Genomic DNA, 20,607 nt, shown 5'->3' with positions numbered 1-20,607 from the left:
CGGTTTGATAGTGAGATTTTGACCCGAGGGTCGGAATGGAATTTCAAAAGTTGAAGAAGCTCCTTAGTGTTGAATGTGACGTGTGTGCAAAATTTCAGGTCAATCGGACAAGGTTTGGTAGACTTTTTGATCGAAAGCGTAAATTTAGAGTTTGGGAGTTCTTAGGCTTGAATCTATGGTGGATTCGTCGTTTTGATGTTGTTTTAGGTCTTTTAAGGATTGGTATAAGTTTGGATAGTGGTATTAGACTTGTTTGTGATTTTGGTTGAGGTCCTGGGGACCTCGGGATGATTTTGGATGGTTGTCGGAAGAATTGGAAGTGGTTTGAAGTAGCTGAAGCTGCTGATTTCTGTCATAACCGCACATGCGGTTGGCTTCCGTAGGTGCAGAGCCGCAGAAGTGGCAGAGTCATCGTAGAAGCGTAAAAGAGAGAAGCCAGCAGGGACCGCAGAAGCGGGAGCTTCACTGCAGAAGCGGCACCGCCTTTGCGTAAGGTTAACCGAGGGTGCGGAAGCTGGGTTTTAAGTGAAATGTCACAGATGCGACCATGTCCTCGCAGAAGCGGATTAGCTGGGCAGAAACATATAAATGCTTGCCTTCGCAAAATTAAGCTATTTTCACCTCTTTTCAAACGGGAAGAAGCCTAGGGGAGAAATTTCAAGGGTGATTTTCAGAGGAATTCATTGGGGTAAGGTCTTTGGTCCCTAAACTCGTTATTGATGTAATTTTTATCATTATAAGCATGAAAATTTAAGGAAAATCAGTGGTAAATTGGGGGTTAGGGTTTGATTAATTAGAGACCTTTGAGTGATGATTTGAGGGATTGAGGTCTGATTTTGGTATGAATGAACTCGTGAGAGTGTGAGGATTCTAGAAATGTAAATTTTATACGATTCCAAGACGTGGGCCCGAGGGGCATTTTGGTCATTTTACCTAATTTCGCGTATTAGCTTAGAATTTCTTTGTAGAATCAGTTACTTGAAGTGTTATTTACACTACCAATTGAATTGAATAGATTTGGGCCATTTGGAGTCGAGTACTCGTGGCAAGAGCGTGGTTTTGGGTTGATTTGAGCTGGTTCAAGGTAAGTGGCTTGCCTAACCTTGTGTGGGGGACCTTCCCCTTAGGATTTGGTATATTTGATAATTGAAATGCCCTGTACGTGAGGTGACGAGTGCGTACTTGAGCTAATTGTTGAAAATCCGATTTTCTTTAAGTAATTTCAATTGTGTTTCTTTTTCCTGTTTTATACTACTTGCAATTTAAGCTTGTTGTTAGCTTAGAAGAGTATGTTTAATTGACTTAATTGCTTATTTGATTAAACTTCCTTAATTGCATTATGTGAAGCATGTTAGGTTAGAATTACCTATTTTACTTGGTACGAAATTGAGCTTAATTGAGTATTCCTTGTGTTGTTGCTACGTGTTTTACTTTGGGACTATGGGACGGCATCCCGGGAGATTCCCTGCATGTATTTATGATTTAAGATGAGGTGTGGGATACCGAGAGATCCCTAGCACGTATATTGAGGATACCAAGAGATCCTCGGGATACCAAGAGATCTCTAGCATATATTGAGGATACCAAGAGATCCCTAGCATATATTGAGGATACCAAGAGATCCTCGAGATACCAAGAGATCCCTGGAATATATTGAGGGTACTAATAGATCCTTGGGATACTGAGAGATCCCCGGTTATTATCCTTGTGAAGAATGGTATCTCCTTGTGATTGTTTTTGCCTCTATTTCAGTTATTGAGTTTTTTATTTTTCCTGTATTAAATTCTTATTGTTAGCTTTCAACTGTACTGATTATCTTATTCTGTCATACCATATATTTTTATTTTAGCTCAGTAGGGACCTAACCTTCCTCGTCACTACCCGACCGAGGTTAGGCTTGGCACTTACTGAGTATCGCTGTGGTGTACTCATGCCCTTTTTGCGCATGTTTTTCATGTGCAGATCCAGGTACTTCGACTCAGTCCTATCACCCTTGAGGCAATGCGACTGTTCTAGAGACTTCAAGGTATATCTGTCGCGCCCGCAGACGGAGGAGTCCCTTTCTACTCCCCCTATTGTATTAGCCCTTCTGTATTTATTTTCTTGTTAGATATTCTAGAGTTAGACACTGGTATACATTCAAAGGCTTGTGGTTTTATGAGATTCCGGTTTTGGAAAAATGTATTAGTTTTTGAGAGTTAATATTGTGTATGTCGAGCGGCACTTTTAAACACTATTTTATTACACTATTTCTATTTTAAATTGTTTTCTTCCGCAAATTGGTTTATTTTACGCATTTTAGGCTTACCTAGTCATAGAGACTAGGTGCCATCACGAAGGTTCACGGAGGGCGAACCGGGGTCGTGACAGAGCTCATCTCTCTGGAGGCTCTTCCATTATGTAATTGTATGTTTTCTTGTCAACACTTTTAAGTTGGGACATTAACTGATTAAAATATTCACGTTTGTATGACCTTGTAGCACTTTGAAAAAGATTTATTACCGTGGCTTTTGCATGTCTTTGCTTTAAATTTTTCTCAAAGTGATAGAGGCAGATACCATGGTGAGCTTCAGGATAAACTTTTTGAATCCCATTCGCGATCGATTGGTTTCGATCTGACAAGAAAACCAGTTTACGACGGACTTGAATTGCTTTTCTCATTTCCCCGAAGAACCAAATGTATGCCTCGTTGTTTTCTGACTCTGCTACACCAAAAGATAGAGGAAAGATTTGATTGTTTGCATCCTTTGATACAACAACAAATAGAACACCACGATATTTTGATTTTAAAAACGTTGCATCTACTGCAACAACGGGTCTACAGTAGGACCAACCAGCTATTGATGTCGCAGGAGCAGCATGTAAGCAAATCTGTACAGTGAAACACAAAAAATAAATCATAAGATGTGAAGTTTTTCAAATAGGAACATTTGAAACTTCAGGCTAATAGTTAGTATTGTTTTTCTTACCTATTCTGCTCATCTCTTTTTATTCTTATGTACGTTCCTGGGTTTTTGCGCACCATTATGTGTAGGTATGAAGGAAGAATCTAGTAGTTCTCTTCCGGTGTTCCTTTTATGCAAGCAACAGCTTTTTGAATAGCGCGCCATGCCTTGTGATAACCAATGTCAATTCCAAATTTCTTTTTCATTTCATTTTCTACAAAGGCTGGTGTAACCTCTATCTTTTTGTCTCGAGCATGTTCTATAATTTGTTCACTTATAAAATTTGATGCAGCATGCTTCTGATCTAATTTTCTTGCATCAACCGAGCATTCATGGTTGTTATGATAATTTATCACCCTGAATAGTGTGAGATTTTTAATTCTGGTAGCACGTACATTCCAACCATATTTCTCCATGATGCATTTCAGCTCGTATCTCTTTGAACATGATCTAACAACAGTGAATTCAACTTTCTGGTTTATCTCCAAGCTGCAAAAAAATTTATTCATGTTTTGTTTGTTCTCAAAAATTGATCCGACTCTTACTCCCTAAGGCAACGCATCGTGCCTAAGTATTTTACATGATGAAGATTCTTTTAGCTTTTTCCTCATTCTTTTTCTTGATTTCTGAGAAACACTAGAAGTTTCAGCAATTTCTTCAATTCTATCTGATGCTATTGGTATAAGTTCCATGTTTACTTCATTTTCGTTGTTGCTTATCATTGCAAAAGGTAACAAAAAACTTTGTTGGATTGTGTGTTGGTTGTCAATTTGCATTATTAGCTATCCTTCTTCTTCTTGGTCATTGATAAACTAGTATGAATTTATTGGGGGAGTGGGTAATTGTTCCAGTATTATAGATTCTGAAGCAGCTATAATGTTAGAAGGTTGTTGCTCATTGTCTACTTCCATTATTGGCTGTCCTACTTCATGTTGATAATCAGCAAAAGGCTCTGAATCTATTGCATATGCAAGAGATTGTTTGAATGCTGCAGATTTTGAATGTTTTATTTTTTTTATGACGAAATGGCAATTCTTGTAGGCTGAATCAGTTGTAAGCAAATGTATAGAGGTACTGAGTTCTTCATCTGAAGTTACAAGCATTCCTTTGCTTGTATTTAGTTTGATATCAAACCATATTTTTAGTGAATATCTGCTTGAATCAATATTTGTAACTTCACTAATTTTCTTCAGGAAAGTTTTGAATGATATTTGCTTATTAAATAGAACAAGTTTTGTATCATGATCCAAGTGTTTGAAATCAAGAGTCCACCTCCCATTGAAAGTAATAACAACGCAAATCGAACTCATCCTGCAGAAGCAAGTTTAGTGGCAAGTATTAGGAAAGTGAATAGAAGAATTTAATTATGAAGTTCATAAAAAATCTAAGCATATTGAAGCTGAAGTTGAGCAAATGTACTAGAACATTTTCAGCTCGTTTATAGTGAAGTTTTCGGAAAAAAAATCTCATGAAGAAGGTGATTAATGGAGGACAAAACTTGAGCATAAACTAAATTTAACTTCAGCATGCAGGAGAAAATTACATAGTGCAGGAGAAAATCTTTTAGGTTGCTTGTCCTGAAGTTTTTACAAATGAACTAAATCACTTAAGCATCTTCTGCTGAAGTTTTTTGAAAAAAGATGTATGACAGGATTAATGAATCGAGGGACAAAAACTTCAACTTATTAACTTCAGCACATTGGGCTGAAGTTTTTTGAAAAAGCTTTACAACAAAAACTGTTGAATCCCGGACAAAAACTTTAGCTTATCAAGTGCTGAAGTTTTTTAAAAAAGCTTTACGACAAAAACTATTGAATGCAGGACAAAAACTTCAGCTTATAAGTGCTGAAGTTTTAGAAATGAACTTAAATAAACTTCAGCATGTTTCAGCATTAATTGCATAGTATACAGGAGTAAACGTAACAAACACAATTGAAGCAGTAATTATATTGCATTGAGGGTATGTGTTAGTGTAATAATTGCATTCCTATCACATTCATGCACGTTTTTTATTAGACAACGTCTAAAATTCCTCTTTGCCTTTTCAGATACCATGCAGAAGTTTTTTGCACCTATATAAGAACGTTATACCTTGTTAGTTTATTCACTCAAACACATATATTTTAGAAGATAAAATATATAACGGAGAAAAATGGATGTTGTAATAAGGCAAATAGTTGACGAAATTAAACAAGACATTATAGAGGCTTTTGAGCTAAAACTAGATGAGCTCATAGACAAGTACGACAGGGAGCTGGAAGAAATCAACAACAAGCTTGATACGCTTGTGATGCTGGCACAATTTGATAATCTTGGTGATGACGGCGCTCGTCCATCGTCCAGTGACGACGACGATCACGATATGGATGATTAGGCTTTTTTTTGGATAATCCTTTTAGTTAAAGGATTATTATGTTATTTCCTTTATCTGTAATTTTAATTTATGTTTTTATGTTTTAATGGAATATTCTATTTTTATTTTAAGTTTTTTGTTCCCTTTTTTTAATATTAATTCTCTTCAAACTTGAAAAATAAAAGAGAAAATGAACTAAATAACTTCAGCAGGAATTAACAAAAACTCATCCGAAAATTAAACATTTTTTGGTATGAAGTTTTTCCAAAAAATCATAATAAAATACATAGTGCAGGAAGAAAACTTCAACTCCCATTACTGAAGTTTTCAAGAATGAAAAATTTCAGCATAAAATGCTGAAGTTTTGTGCAATATGTAATTTTAATTTATGTTTTATTTTATTTAATGAAAATTGATGTTTTTGTATTAATATTTTCTTGCGTTTTTTTAATAATAATCCCTTTTAAACTTAGAAAATAACAGAGGAATTAACAAAAACTTATCCGAAAATTACATATTGTAGGACAAAATATTAAGCATGTTTTAGCAGATGAACCAAAAAAAATTCAGCATACTAAAAATTATATGAAAAATATTTTACATATTCCGGAAAACTTAAGCATTTTTTAGTATGAAGTTTTTCCAAAAAATCATAATAAAATACATAGTGCAGGAGAAAAGCTTCAGCTCGTTTTGCTGAAGTTTTCAAGAATGAACTAAATTTTTTTATCATTTTCCTGAAGTTTTTAAAGATGAACTAAAAAACTTCAGCATAGGTGCCGAAGTTTTTGTGCAATATTAAATTATAATTTATGTTTTTATTTTTTACCCAGTGTAGGAGGAAAACTTTAGCTAGTTTTGCTGAAGTTTTTAAAGATTAACTAAAAAACTTCAGCACCTATGTTGAAGTTTTTGTGCAATATGTAATTTTAATTTATGTTTTTTTTTTACCCAGTATAGGAGAAAAACTTCAGCTCGTTTTGTTGAAGTTTTTAAAGATTAACTAAAAAACTTCAGTACATATGCTAAAGCTATAAATACTCTAAAACTACAGCTCGTTTTGCTGAAGTTTTTAAAGATGAACTAAATAACTTCAGTTTTATTAGCAAATAAACAAGACATATACTTCAGCATATGTAAAAACTTAGCTTGTTTAGCAAATAAACCAAAAATTTCAGCATATTATGCAGTGGAAAACTTCAGCATATTTGAATTTGTCGGATTAGAATGTTAGAATTCAACGTGAAACAGATTTAGAATGCAAATTCAGCATATATATGAAGAGTTCATGTTTCATCCGTCAAATAACTTCAATCAATCAATCAGAAAACATATATCATGAAATCAATCGGTTTCAAAAACTATTTTGAATTCTGAAGATGAATTTGAATACTTACAATGTATTTTGTAATTTTGAATTTGGAATTTGAATCTGGTTCAAATCTAGTTTGCGAGAGGCGATATGAGGAGAGACGGAGTGATGGAGGAGAGACGGAGGCGATCTGGAATTTGAATCAAGTATGCGTGATGCATCTTTTATATGTTTTGGAAGGGGTATAATGGTCATATTAATACAAATTTTTTGTTAGTTGGTTACGAAATCAATAATTTTTAAAAATAGGGTATAGATTAAAAGGTGGCATAAATATAGGTTATGACTACAAATCGCCCGTCCAAGCAAGCACAAAAGGAGCTCCGTCAGCCATGAACTTTCTGGATCGTTCTGGACCACGTTGACCGACCCGGATCCGATTGGTGACGAAAGCGCGTATGTCGCACCTCCACGGCTTCCTTTAAGATCTAGTTTCACACATGAATTAGGAAAGCCGACTTGTAATTTATTCTGTCTTATTGCCCAAGCCAGCACCTATAAGTCCTAAACTCTTATATATAGCCATGAAAAATCCATTCTGGGAAAAATTCCGACAAGGAAGAGAAGAAAGAAAAGCGAAGGAGAAAAGAAAAACATGGGAGGAGGAACAGAAGCTTTTCCAGATTTAGGAAGCCATTGCCAACATTCTGATTGCCGTCAGCTCGATTTTCTTCCCTTTACCTGCGATGCCTGTCAAAAGGTTTTGCTACTTTTTCACCTCTTCACCTCCCACATAGGATTTTGTGAAAAGCAAAATTTATTCCTCAATATTCATAATGTTTGACTCTTTCCGTTATATTTAATTGAGAATGATTATATTCTTATGGTTAGCAAACCTTCTTTTATCTGTTTTTTAACTTAACGAAACTCTGTCTGGAATGAATTACACGTATCAAAATACTTAAGAGATAATATCAACATATGTTATACTTTAATTTAGAGCTTCGTTAAAAGTCAAGAGTAAATTCGTGACAGATTTGCCAACATAAGTGTACTATGGTTCCAAAGTATAACCGATATTTCGTATAGTTTTTTGAGCCTTTTTTTTTTTTTATCTCTATTCAATTCTCCGTGCAGATATTTTGTGTAGAGCACAGATCATGCAAGTCTCATGAATGCCCAAAATCCGATATTAACAGCCGAAAAGTTCTGGTTTGCGAAATCTGTTCCATGTCTATTGAAACTACTGGTTGTCAAGGTGAAGACGATAAAGTGCTACTGCAAAAGCACGAGAAATCTGGGGATTGTGATCCCAAGAAGAAGAAGAAACCTACCTGTCCTGTGAAGAGATGCAAGGAAATTTTGACATTCTCAAACACCAGCACTTGCAAGAGTTGCAGGATTCAAGTTTGCCTCAAGCACCGGTTTCCTGCTGATCACGCCTGCAAACGGAATTCTTCATTATCCCAGCTGTCAGCTAATAACAAGTTTTTGATTGCTCTGACTGCTAGGAGTGGGAATGATTGTGGGAATAAAAGCCGCGCATCAACTTCACGCCCCACCACCCTTTCTGTTAAAGCTTGTTGATTGTTTCAGAAAGATTGCTATACATTTATCAATTGTCATTTGTAACTATTACCATCATTTAAGTGCTCATTAATTTGTTTACATTGTTTTTTTTCCTCTTTCCAGAACAAACCCAAATGTGAAAGAATGACCCTACAATACCACAAGGAGGGAACAATCTTAAATTCAGAACAGCATCCTACCATGTTCTCATTCTTTTCTCATACGCTTGATAGATAGCACTTCCTCCATTTCAGTTTATATGGCCATCTTTGATAAGGCGCACAGTTTAAGAAAATATTCTCCTCTTGAAAAATTTTCTCTAAAATAAACATCAAACAAAGAAAATGATGTAGCTGTTTTACGCCGCCCTCTTCCGCCAAAAACAAAGAGAATTTTAATGCTATACACAATATTCTTCCAATACTCCGGCATTTTAACACTGTCCTTTATATACATTTCCCAGGAACAACCAGTTCAAAACCTTCAGCTACAAAACAATTCCAAGCACTGCATTCAACAAACATAACTACCTTCCTACCACCTGCGTCATTGCTCTTTTATTTTGGGGAAGCATAGCTAGGAGAATCTTCTTCCTCGGTCCCTGCAAATACCCCCGAGTGCAACAATTAAGAGCAAGTATTATCAAAAATTGAAGAGGCACTTGGAGCCCATTGTGCCTTTTCCACACCCTAGACTACAATTCACGTATGAACAAAGAGAAGTTAAGCCCCTCTCCACACCCCCAACGAGAAAAGTATCCGTTTCTCTTCTGTTGAAGAGAGTCATTGTGCTTAGCAAAATCAGCATATATTGACTTGCATTCTAATTTGTAATGACTTTTTTTTCCAAAATAAGATGACTGAAATGACAATTACCATAGGTATCCCCAACTCCTTCAGGTCACGGTCCCCCATTTGCTTCAATGCAGCCATGTCTATCTGCGATGGGTAAACAGACTTCACTAAGAAAAGACTTAAACTAGGATCTCTCAAATTCTTGGTGAAGTATATAAAACCACTCAAATGACAACAAAAAGTTGATGCATGGCAACAAACAGATAAAAGAGATGGACTGATAATAAAGTTGAACTATGTCACAAAGGCATGATTGGGCGAAATAGAGAATGCTTGAGAATGTTATGGGTCAATGGCACACCTTTTAATAACGAATAGCAATGAGGCTTCTTTCCTATACACAATGACACATCAAGATAACAAGTAAAAATCTCGGATTAGAAAGCCATGATGAGCTTATGGCTAAAAAGGGAGGATATCATACGAGATTAAGAGCTTGATACCGTGATCACAATAAACAAAAAACAAATACCGAAAGATTTGTCATGTCACATGTTCATAGCACGCTACACAAGGTATTCAGCAGTAGCTCTTCAACTTCTCTGAATAGTAAGCAGTGTGCTAACTGTAGGATATGGGTGCAATAGCGATCAACTAGCTCTTAATCAAAGAAAGCCTTCTTTACCAAGAAATAGAAGGTTCTCCATCCAACAATATGATACTTAATGCATGATGTTGTTACTTTTGCAATGAAATGCTAGTTCGGATTTAAAGCTTCTATGCCATAGTACCAGTACTGATAATAAAAATGTTCACAAGGCTGAGATGATGCAATAACAAGGAGACCATGACAAAACCAAAACACATGATTCATCACATAACAAGAGTATTGTTCACCTCCTCAGCTTGAAAGTGGATAGCATACTTTCCCAAACCAAGGGAATTTAATAGACTGACCACGGTCACGGGGCGTTGATCCTGTACAACACCAGATATAAAAATATTAAGATCTTTGCATAAACTCCTGTCCATTTTCAAATATTTGTTCTCTTTTCTCCTCATTCCAAGCGTAAAGGGAAATAGTACAACTATAACCACAATAGCTGTGAAATGGTTGAATTATGAGAGAAGACATAAAGTATGAAGAATAACAACTAATTCAGTCCTATTTGACAAGCAAAGTAGAAGAAATTGACATGGGAATAAACAATTTGGAAGTTTTCAAAAGCATTCAAACGATTCAAACCCACTATACTTTAAATACCAGGAACATGGATGCAACCAATGCCTTGACACTTCCTATATGTTGCAGAAGACAGGGGAATAACAATGTGATGAAAACTTCCTCTGATAAATGATAATAGTAAAACAACAGAGACAACAATTTCAAACGAGCATTAGCAACCAAGGCATTTTAGAACATGGTCTAACAATGCCAAAACTACTTAACTTTCATCAAACATTTGATACTTAAAATATAAGCAGTGCTAAATTCCAGCATACAGGGAAAATATAGACAGCAATCTGGACAGACGAACCATTTATTTGTGCACTAGAACCAAGCAAGAAGAAACATCTATCGTCAAAAATGATCTGCTAATTTGAGTAAGCTGTTTGTGGTATTCACCAGATAGACAATAACTACAGAGGCTAGAGCAAACATCATGATCTTGAATGTCATATAGAATCTGAATGCCTAATTTTGCATTCTCCAGTTGAAGTCAAAATGTAGTGTCCGTGATACAAAATAAGACTAGATCTGTACCAGAAATAATACAAGATAGAAAAGCAGTAAATAAATAATAAGTAGGTTCATACAGGATATGAGCTTTGTAGCATGCTTACATTTGCAGAAGAAAGACCTGGCATCGAATTCCCGGCAGCTAGTGTGGACCTCATGGTCATAGGGGTAAGACCTTTTAATGCGGAAGGGTTCAAGAGGTCAGCTCTCAACATACGAACTGCTCTTGAAGTTTCAGCTGGCCTTACTGGTAGTACATGCTGAGCTGTAGTGATATTGCTTGGTAATGAGACCTCTCTAGAATCTTTTGCAAGTCTATTTGGAGATCTTGGTCTTACACCACCATAAGGCTGTGATGCATAGGAGGATCTCATTGCCTCCATCTGATGCAACTCACTAGTTCCAGATGATCGTTGGCCGACACTGACAAGCTTCCTATGAGACTGTTCTGCCGATCGAACAGTTTCTGCCATCATCTTATGCTGCTCTTTTTTTCTTTTTTCAATCTCCAGAATAATTTCCTTTTGCCTTCTTCTGCGTATTAGTTTCAGTCGGAGGTCATTTTGCCCCACCCTTACATCTTCACATAGCAGAAACAGTAGAAAATATCAGGTAATGTGATAGACCAAGGACTAACACGTGAAACAGAAAGATATTTATCAAAAGTTAAAGAACCAAAAAAAAAGAGATGAAACCAAAAGATAATTAAGATAATACCATTAGGGCCACCATATCCGGAATCCCCTGCACCTCCATACCCCCGCACACTTGGAAAAAAATGGCAGCAAAACAACCACTCTCAGATAAAATGATAATCAATGCAATCTGGAGCAACTTTAACTTTCACAATGTCATCAGTTACCACAGAAAGACATAAGCATTCGGTATCACTATTACCAATAATTAGTTTAAATATAATGTGTTCATAAGTCTCTGATAGTTTTGCTATCACCTGAATCAGTCAAAACATAACTAAAAAAATAAACAGCCGACACTAGCTCTACCAAAACTATCAGACAGAACAACAATAATGATTGTACCGTTTGCGAAGCGATAGAGGAGGATCCTCAGAGTCAGTCTTATAGGTCTCTCCTAGTGATCTTTTGCCTCCTGACAATCTTTGTTGACCAAAACCAGCTCCCTGAGAAGCTGACGATCGCTTCACCACCTTCTTCGGATTTTAAGAGTCGCAAAAATGTTTAATTAGGAAAATTGAACCTTAAAAAGCAACAAAGTAATAAATTCCTAAGAGGTTTAACTCTGTAAAAGAAAGGCGAAACTAAATTCCAATAAGAGAGGAACATAGGTCTGATGCTTGATAAACAACATTCTGATGCAAAATAAGAGTGAAAAATCGAGAAAGCTTACTTGACCAGAGCGGCCCAATGTGATAGTGACCTGAGGCCTTGACATTTTCGTTTGTTTTGAGATGGTCTCAGCTAAAGCACAGCTAATAACCTTTTGGATTGATCAAATGCTTTCACAAAATCTGAAAGGAATACAGCTAAAATATTAAATGATAGAGAGTAAAAAACGAAGGAACCCTAGAATCGCATTTGACGAAGAATCAGATTCCTGATTTTACTCCATAGTTCCGGACTTTAGTCTTTAGTACGGTCGCAATAAAATTGTGTTTTTGGTCTCTCTTTTCCCCATTCATGTGTCGAGAGCTCGTCAACAGTACACGCCCCACAGTATTGTGCCACGCATATTTGGCAATGCTGTACTATTTACTGTGTATTGAGTACTACTAGTAATAATAAATAAAAGTAAGAATGTATATAATTTACTAGTAAAAATATATCGTACATGACATGCCATACGCAAAAATAATACTATTTCTATATGAAAAGAAAGTATTTTTTTTTTATTAAAATGAAAAAAAATACCTTTTTATATCATAAAAAAACTCATTTATTGAAATGAAAAAAAATCTATCTATAACATGAAAAGAAAGTACTATTAATAATATTTTTATTTAGGGTGGGCTGGAGTAATGTAGCTCCTCTCTCAACAAGTAAAAAAATACAAACTCTTCATTCTCCCTTCAACAATCACTTTCGATGAAGCATAACATATGTCGACTTTGACAACGACAACTGAGAGTTTGTACTTTGATGATAAGCTATCATAATTGCTAAGCTTTTAAAGAGTTGCGCGCCTAACTTTGTCGCTACTAATTGGCATATGTGAAAATATTAGTGCCCCGTCGCGCTCAAATCCTGGGTCCGCGTATGGCCATTCATGCCACTTGCTTGGCAATGCTGTACTATTTACAAGTTTCACCAGCGCAAAAAATTCAGTATTTGATCCCATGAGCAGTTAAATTTTGACTATAATTTCTGTTTCATAGTTTAAAACAATTATTACTTCTTTCCAACTTCCTTTCAATAACAGTGTGATCCAAGCGTTAACAAAACAACTGAAATCATCCCATTTAGTAATTCACCCATCAGTCCAGGTAACTCTGAAATGAAGGTACGTTGGTCCACAAGGTGAAATAACTCAGTCAAATCCCGATTTTAAATGAGACAGGTTCCTTACCTCTCCAGTAAAATGTACAAAAGTGGTTTCGTGTTATGTAGTTCCACTAAGGTAGAACCGTAGAACGGACTCGTGTAATAAGAGATATTCATTGTCCCTTTCGTTTGTGGGTCCTTAATGTTATCAAATATTAATGGTTTTCCTATTTTCCCCTTTTACTTGGTATAAACTCTGTGCTTTATGTTTTTTGTTTTCTCCTTGTTCTCGCTAACTGAAAACATGAATAGAGAATCTCTCCCTCCTCATGTTTGGTGCAGGCATTTGAGCAGCGCCGACCAGTAAATCAGACCTGGAGTAAGCGCATACAAGTCCATGATACATAATTGACGTTGCATATAAACGGGTTTACGTTGCGAAAGTGAATGATGTATTTTAATTTTAATATTAACGCATCATGCACCAGAGAATGAACTTCAGAAAGCATCATTTGGAAATTATAATAGCCAGTTTCGATCCAAAATCAAGATTTGCTTTAGCTGAGGCCACCCAAAATACCCCATATGACTCGTACAATCTTGACGCATCAGAGGACGGTTAGAATATATCGCACTTCTAATCACTCACCCAAGCTCGGTTGACACCACACAATATACTGGATGGGATTTCAGTAACATGTCACATCAGAATTTTGATCGGCTCTTCATCTACTACTCAAATATACATGTACAACAAAAACGTAATGTTCATAGCAAGTAAAGTATATGCCGGAGCATCACATGTTTGCTGTTGTTTCCTTAATCTCCTCCATAGAAATCGCCTGCGAAGCAAAAGGCAGAAGACTCGCCTTAGTAGCAGATATTAATTGCAAAACAGACACTAGGCAGTTATGAGGCACGGACAGCATATAATAGTAACCTTTTTTTTACCAATACTCCTAGAGGCTGATATATCAAGGGTAGAGTAAGCAAACTCATGCTATCATATGCCATTATTAAAAATCTATTGCCAGTTGCGGCTCCCATTTTCTCTTATCAAATCATTCCCTCATTATTATTAACCCACATGACCAGTAGTGACCCACCCCAGTAGATAACCCACTCTCCTCTCAAGTTAGCCAAAAGAACAAAAGAGGAAATGAGCGACTAACTAAATACCCAACCTAAGAAGGTAATTAGAAACCAAGCTTTGCATATTTGCATTTGATATACCTGTTCTTCTCCAGCAAAATCATTATCAGGGGTGAGAAAAAGCATGCAGTGGCACTCCTTCCTGTAATGCAAGTTTTAAGGAGGATGAGAAAGACAGTAAGGCGACAAAAGTAGACTGATCAACACAGAACTTAATTGGAGCTTTTATAGATGATAAAATACTAAACCATAACGTCCACGGCTACTTGGATTGACACACAGAGTGAAATGGTTATGACCAGATATATATGATAGCACACGTAATTGAGCTAGAAACATTCTTATTTTTATGAGGTAAGATTAATTGAGCTAGAAACATCGAATGGCAAAGGACACACAAAGGCAACAGACAAGTTATCCTTAAATTCATGCACCCATAAGCTGAATAATAGATCTTTAGAATGCAGAATATTGATTTTCTACTTACAAGATCTTCTTCTGCTTTTCTTTTTACCCCCAGAAAGCAAAAACGAAGTGTGATCACCAGAATACAACAAGTCTATAGATACAGGCAAAACTCATTTTACCTCTCTCTCATTGGTACACATGGACAATTCCAGAAGCCCTGCTGCGCTTCTGCAGCTTTGTCGTCATAATGCCTGAAAAATTAAAATGATAACAACATGGTACAGTTCATGGTAATAACGATTACAAAGGTACTGTGGTAACAGGTAAGGAGCAAAGCATGAAAACCATCAGAACAAATGTGTTAGGAGTGAATATTTACCTGCAGGGGCAGAGTGGCGCACCCAATGTATCCTTGTGCTCTGCCAATCCCTAAGCATATGTCAAAAAATACCATTAATTAAATCCTGTCCTCGATGTAGATGTTTCAATAAGGAATATAGGAACCACTGGGTGTAGGGACTAAGACATCCTAACAAGAACAGTACTAAACTATAAACCACCTATGCTCCACCTAAATGGAACCTAAGATTATTAAGTTTTCAAAGACACCAATGAATGTCTTTCATATGTGCATAAATCAGACAATCGTGATATGCTTCTTACATGTATTTCTAGTAAAACATCTTAATAAGTTGTGAAAGTTAAGGAGTTCCTTAACACACATCATTCCATTTTTTTGTGTGTGTTGGGGCGGGGGGGACTAAATCTGTACAGGTCTGTTTTTTCCTTTTTGAAAAAAAAACAATTACTATTAAAAAGACAAAGTACGGGTCTCTGTAGCAAAAATTACTTTTCAAGGATAAAGATATTCTGGTTAGTTGTAGTATTCTGTGAATCTAGACTTAGGTCCTAAAAATGACTAATTCTTTCGTCTCCTCAAGATTATTAATAGTTACAGCGTCTCTGTATGCAGATTCATTCATGCTTAGCCTACAGACTTCTTAAATATCTTCTCGATTCAAATTTCTAAAAGGTGATATTTCGGTTCTTTGTAGAGCAACATAATTTAGAAAACTTTGTAAGACAAAAAGCATCCAACACCGAAAGGGAGAAGTCATAATGGCTATCGAATAATCAAATAAAACTAATCCTACAACTACAAGCTATCAGACTAATAAATGATACTCCTAAGTCCTAAGGCAAGTTCCATTACACGCTTGGAAACGTCCTTATGTTTTGATGCTCTATAAAAACGCAACAGGATACTTACCACAACTGCATATAAAATTCACTTCTTTCCATTGGGAAGTATGTTTTCCATAGGTTACTTTTGATGTGGCTGAGGCTTTAAAACCATTTTTTAGATTTTGGATTTAACCTCCCGTTCACCTTGGTTGCTGCTAACTGTTATTATTTTTGACATTTTATTGCTATCATTGTTGTTATTTATTCGGGGGTAGCTATTATGTTCAATAGGTAAATCATGGATGTAACCCAACACAACCAAGAGGATCCTCAACTACCCCAACACAATCCAGGCGAGCACCCTTCCATGTTATCAAAAGACTTCTCCTTATCCACTCCCTTGCCCTGTTGATATGGGGCTTCTAGTGTTCATAGCTCTCCTTCAACAGAATAGCTTTTCCATGGTTTGCAATCACACTACAACTTCCTCGTGGCTCTTCATAAAGAAGGATTGCGTTCCATCATGTTCCACCTTAAAATAAGGACACCATGTTTGATCAATCTTTGTGATTGGCCTCTGTCCGATCTATTAAGTCCACCACTGTCATTTTTCTTTGAAACAACTGCGATATATCCTATTCATCTATCTTGGTTATGAGATGATAAATCTTTTACTCACATTATCATAATTTCTCAACTTTTATTCCCTTCTTTGCGCCAAAATTGGCATTTTATATATTAAGCTCTTCTTTTCCATTGTTCTTTGTTTTTATTTCCCCTCTTACACATCTCTTTTATTACATAACTAGACGTTATACTGTTGTTCTCTCTTATCCTCATTTTATGTCATAAGATGTCCCCTTGGTTCAAGGATTTCCACTTCTTGAAAGCTCCAAAATTCAAATTTATATGTTCACCAACCAACTTAGAAACATGCTTCCATAAGATGCACAAAAATACACCTCAACCTAAAATATACTAACTGAAAGATACCTGGGCAAAAGCAACCACCTATTCAATCTTTAAAACCAAGGGAGCACATTGACATGAAAATTATTATTTCTACAGTAATTTACCAGCTGACAAAGAAATACCACAAGCTGAAGCAGTGAATTTGACATTGACCCTCTCTATTAGTTGCTAATCAACAGTCACAAAATCATAGAGTAAATAATAAAACAACATTAATATGCTATTGAAGACAGCTTTCATGGAGAGTGGAGACTAAAGGCCCTTGTCGCAAAATTCAATCCCTAAGACAGAATCTCAGTAAGTGAAATAGAGAAGATTAATCATTTGCCACACCTAGAGATAAAAATAGGAAAATATGATATGAAACACACGCAAAAGTCATAAACATACAAGTGCATATAGGAAGTGCAGAACAGAGGTTATTATTATAGCAGCTGCAAGCAATCGAATGATCATTAAAATAAATGTGGAAGGGAAACGAAAGTACCTTGATGACCACAGAAGTTACGCCTTTGTCCATGCAGAAATATGTTCCTGACCTGCGAGCATACTGCTCCGAGAATTTCCTCATGATTTCGACAGATTTCTCTGATGGTTCCACTATATATGCAAACCACGCCGAAGAAATTAGTCATTTCAGTAAAATTGATAGCTTAAACTTGTACTAAATTTGTTGATTTTATGTTCATAATCAAATTTTGATGTAGCTGAATGGAGGCCTTATTTTCATTTTACGGAAAAATCACAAGTAAATCTATAGATGCTTATCTGCCGTGATTAAAAATGAGTCTTCAAGATCTATATGAAGACATTCTAAACTCGAAACTAAAATGTGAAGCAAAAATTTAAAAGCTCGAGGCAGTTTTTAACATCAAAAGTCTCCATGGATCCAATTCCAGGAGCTTATCGCCATAAACAAACTAATAATTCAAAAATCGAAAACAAAAATATGCAACAGAAAGGAAATGAGAAGAAATAATGACTGAAGCTGAAAAATGATTACTTTTAGCTACGGTGACGTAGCGACGAGAAGAAGACTTAGGAAGAGTAGCGAAAGATGAAATCCCGAAGCCGACGCTGTAGGAGGTGGATGCTTGAAGAGTTGTCATGGCGGAAATCGGCAGGTAATCGCTTCGTGTTGTATTTTTCAGTGCTAGTTTTCGATTGAGTCAAAGTATGATTCTGTGAACCACCACAACTTCGGAAGGAAAAAGATCTCTCTCGTACAGCGTGTATTGATATTTATATATACTATCCCTTTGTCCTTTTTATTATTTCACCTAATATGTGAAGAAAAAATCGTGAGCGCCACACGTTGCAATATCGTCGGAGAAAATTACAGAGCCACTCGGTTCACCCGCTTCCGTTCCTTACTACGCTACGGCAACTTCCCCTGGGCTTTTGGACTTTTTTTATCTGGATGGGCTTTTGGACTTGGTCCATTTTATATTGGGCCTACTGTTTACTAGACTAGTAGGAAAATGATACTGTATAGCTGTTCTAAAATTAATAGTCAAAAAATATATATATTTTTGTATATATATACATTATATATGTTATATATAAAAATTATATAAATTTTATACACTTTTTTTGACTCGTGAATGTAAATAGTTTCTGACGCGAGCTAAAAATGATAATACTCCCTTGTCAATTCCGATTGCCCAAAAAGCTGTCAATTTTGTGCGGGCTGGTCACTTTTTTGCATTGTGTCATGTTTGAAAATTAACCATTTTCGTATTAAAAATAGGGTGAGATGACTTTTCTCTTAGGAACTTGCAAAAAAAAAAATATCAAACACACCACTCACATTAATAATGGGAAACATACTGCAAAAACATGACCGAAATAATTCAGAACAAAACCAAGCATAAGAAATTGTCGTGACAGAATTACCAGATGAACATCAAAATTTCACCTGTGAAATTTGTATCGAGCCAATGTTGTTACCCAATAGAAAATTTAAGAACCAAAATCACTATGTTCATTTATTTTGTATCGATTGCAGATTTGAAGAAAAGACGAGCAATTGAAGTGGGCGGTCAATGAAATTGTTATTATGTAGTGGTTGTTATTAATTATTACATTATTTTCAAGATTGAAGAAGAGGAGTGGATTAATGGCGGAAGGAAGAGGTTTGGTGAAGATGGAATATTTTGGGAAGAAAGTGAAATTAATGTGCGGAAAATAAAATATAGTGGGACCCATATATAATAAAGTTAAATTTAAAAGAAAAAAGAAAAAAAAACTTAATTTTGAGAGTTTCACGCGCTTAGAATTAAGTATAAAGCACACATTTTGCCATGTCAGCGTGAAGGATTCACGGGGTCGTACTTTAGTGGAGAAGAAGTGTTAAAATGATAAACGGGTCAGTTGAGGTGTCTGGCTGACCGTTGAGGACAATTTGAAGGGGTTGTTTATGTATTTTACCATTGCCTAATGATATTGAAACCTACATAGCCCGTTGGCCGCCTGAAAGGATTAGTTAACTCTTATAGCAAAAGTTGATACCTTATTTATTTTAAATAAATACCTTTTTAAAAAATTATATTTCATAGCTACTTTTTGATTTTTTATAGTCAAATATCTATTTATGGTCACCTCCTACCCTTAAGCCATAAGATAAGCTTTGTATTATTTTTCTCTCTCATATCCCCTCAAATTTCTCCTATCCCATCCCCCATATCTATTTTTCCCCTCTCTCTCTCTACTTCCCGATGTCTTCTCCTCCGTCGGACGCTGGAGCAATTGCCACCGTCACCGTTTTGACCGTGGCCGTTATTCATTGATATCGCCGTCCTCAGCCTCCCAATCTCATTCACAGTCGAATTTCAATCTCGCAGAAGAAGGAGAAGAAGCCGTGAAATTTCTCTCTCAAGTCTAATGCTCTTATTTGCTAAAAGAGTATACAAAGTCGACACAGCCAAACAAAAGAAAATAAAATTGTTGCCATTTACAGACAATTGCTCTTGAAAAAACAATGGAAGAAGGAAAGATTTTGACACATATTTTCTCGCTGTAATGGAACTTGTATTTTCTGTTAATATATTTTAATGTATCTTGCTGTATTTCATTGTATTCAGTGTCTTTTTTTCATTGTATTTCAATGTATCTCGCTGTATTCTATGCATTTCATTGTATTCATTGTCTTTTTTTCATTGTATTTCAATGTATCCCGTTGTATTCTATGTATTTTATTTTATTCACTATCTTTCTATATTCCATGAATGTATCCATATATTTTTTTAATTAATATGATTTATGTATTCAGATGTATTATATAATTTCTCTGAAGATAGCTATATTTTTGGGGTGTTTTTTGGTTGAGAATCTTTTTTATAACTGAAAATGCAAAATTTGTGTGTTATAATTGAGTTTGTTGAGTTATATTAGGAGTCTATTATGTTAATTGATTCATTTTTCATTTAAAAACAGTGTAATCCCCTATTTCACACCGTGAATACAATAATCTGTCCAGCTATAATCCCATGTTTCACCCCATGAATACAGTCGAATACACTCAAATACAAAAATCTGTCTAGTTGTAATCCCATGTTTCACGCCTAGAAATGTTACTGTATTCATGAATAGAGTAGCTTAAATATATCGAATACACTCAAAAAATCTGAAAACATAACTATAGGAAGTAATATAGTAAATGGTAGCTACAACTAGCTAATAACCACTAAAATATAGTGGTTTCTGAAAGTTTCTCAA

At 35.7% G+C, this 20,607-nt stretch overlaps 3 protein-coding genes across 5 annotated transcripts; 1 reads left to right on the top strand and 2 right to left on the bottom strand.

The window, feature by feature from the left end:
* The first annotated feature begins 7,148 nt into the window (after positions 1–7,148).
* Positions 7,149–8,278, top strand: LOC107829941 (zinc finger AN1 domain-containing stress-associated protein 12). Its single transcript, XM_016657415.2, has 2 exons — positions 7,149–7,370; positions 7,748–8,278. Exons 1-2 carry the CDS (start codon positions 7,266–7,268, stop codon positions 8,195–8,197), a joined length of 555 nt encoding a protein of 184 aa, XP_016512901.1. The 5' UTR covers positions 7,149–7,265; the 3' UTR covers positions 8,198–8,278.
* A 59-nt stretch (positions 8,279–8,337) lies between these two features.
* Positions 8,338–12,420, bottom strand: LOC107829940 (uncharacterized). Of its 3 annotated transcripts, XR_001658045.2 has the most exons (8): positions 12,083–12,325; positions 11,755–11,885; positions 11,432–11,481; positions 10,819–11,294; positions 9,871–9,951; positions 9,335–9,367; positions 9,055–9,117; positions 8,726–8,780 (listed from the first exon to the last, which is right to left on the bottom strand). XR_001658045.2 is itself a non-coding variant. In XM_016657413.2 (7 exons), the coding sequence occupies exons 1-7, from the start codon at positions 12,125–12,127 to the stop codon at positions 8,706–8,708; spliced, it is 921 nt and encodes a 306-aa protein (XP_016512899.1). In that variant the 5' UTR covers positions 12,128–12,420; the 3' UTR covers positions 8,338–8,705. The 3 variants fall into 3 exon arrangements, 2 of the variants coding, with proteins under 2 accessions (XP_016512899.1, XP_016512900.1); XM_016657413.2 differs by lacking the exon at positions 9,335–9,367 and having other exon boundaries at positions 8,338–8,780; positions 12,083–12,420; XM_016657414.2 differs by lacking the exon at positions 9,335–9,367 and having other exon boundaries at positions 8,338–8,780; positions 11,755–11,882; positions 12,083–12,419.
* Positions 12,421–13,705: 1,285 nt separating this feature from the next.
* LOC107829942 (ferredoxin-thioredoxin reductase catalytic chain, chloroplastic-like) lies at positions 13,706–18,275 on the bottom strand. The gene is made up of 6 exons (XM_016657416.2): positions 17,894–18,275; positions 17,378–17,490; positions 15,113–15,162; positions 14,913–14,984; positions 14,407–14,467; positions 13,706–14,015 (listed from the first exon to the last, which is right to left on the bottom strand). The coding sequence occupies exons 1-6, from the start codon at positions 17,997–17,999 to the stop codon at positions 13,971–13,973; spliced, it is 447 nt and encodes a 148-aa protein (XP_016512902.1). The 5' UTR covers positions 18,000–18,275; the 3' UTR covers positions 13,706–13,970.
* Between the last annotated feature and the right edge of the window lie 2,332 nt (positions 18,276–20,607).

Source organism: Nicotiana tabacum, chromosome 3, assembly GCF_000715075.1.
Source record: "Nicotiana tabacum cultivar K326 chromosome 3, ASM71507v2, whole genome shotgun sequence".
In the NCBI taxonomy this organism is placed as follows: domain Eukaryota; kingdom Viridiplantae; phylum Streptophyta; class Magnoliopsida; order Solanales; family Solanaceae; genus Nicotiana; species Nicotiana tabacum.
Note: the sequence above shows the minus strand (reverse complement) of the source record. Positions and strands in the feature narration are given on the sequence as shown.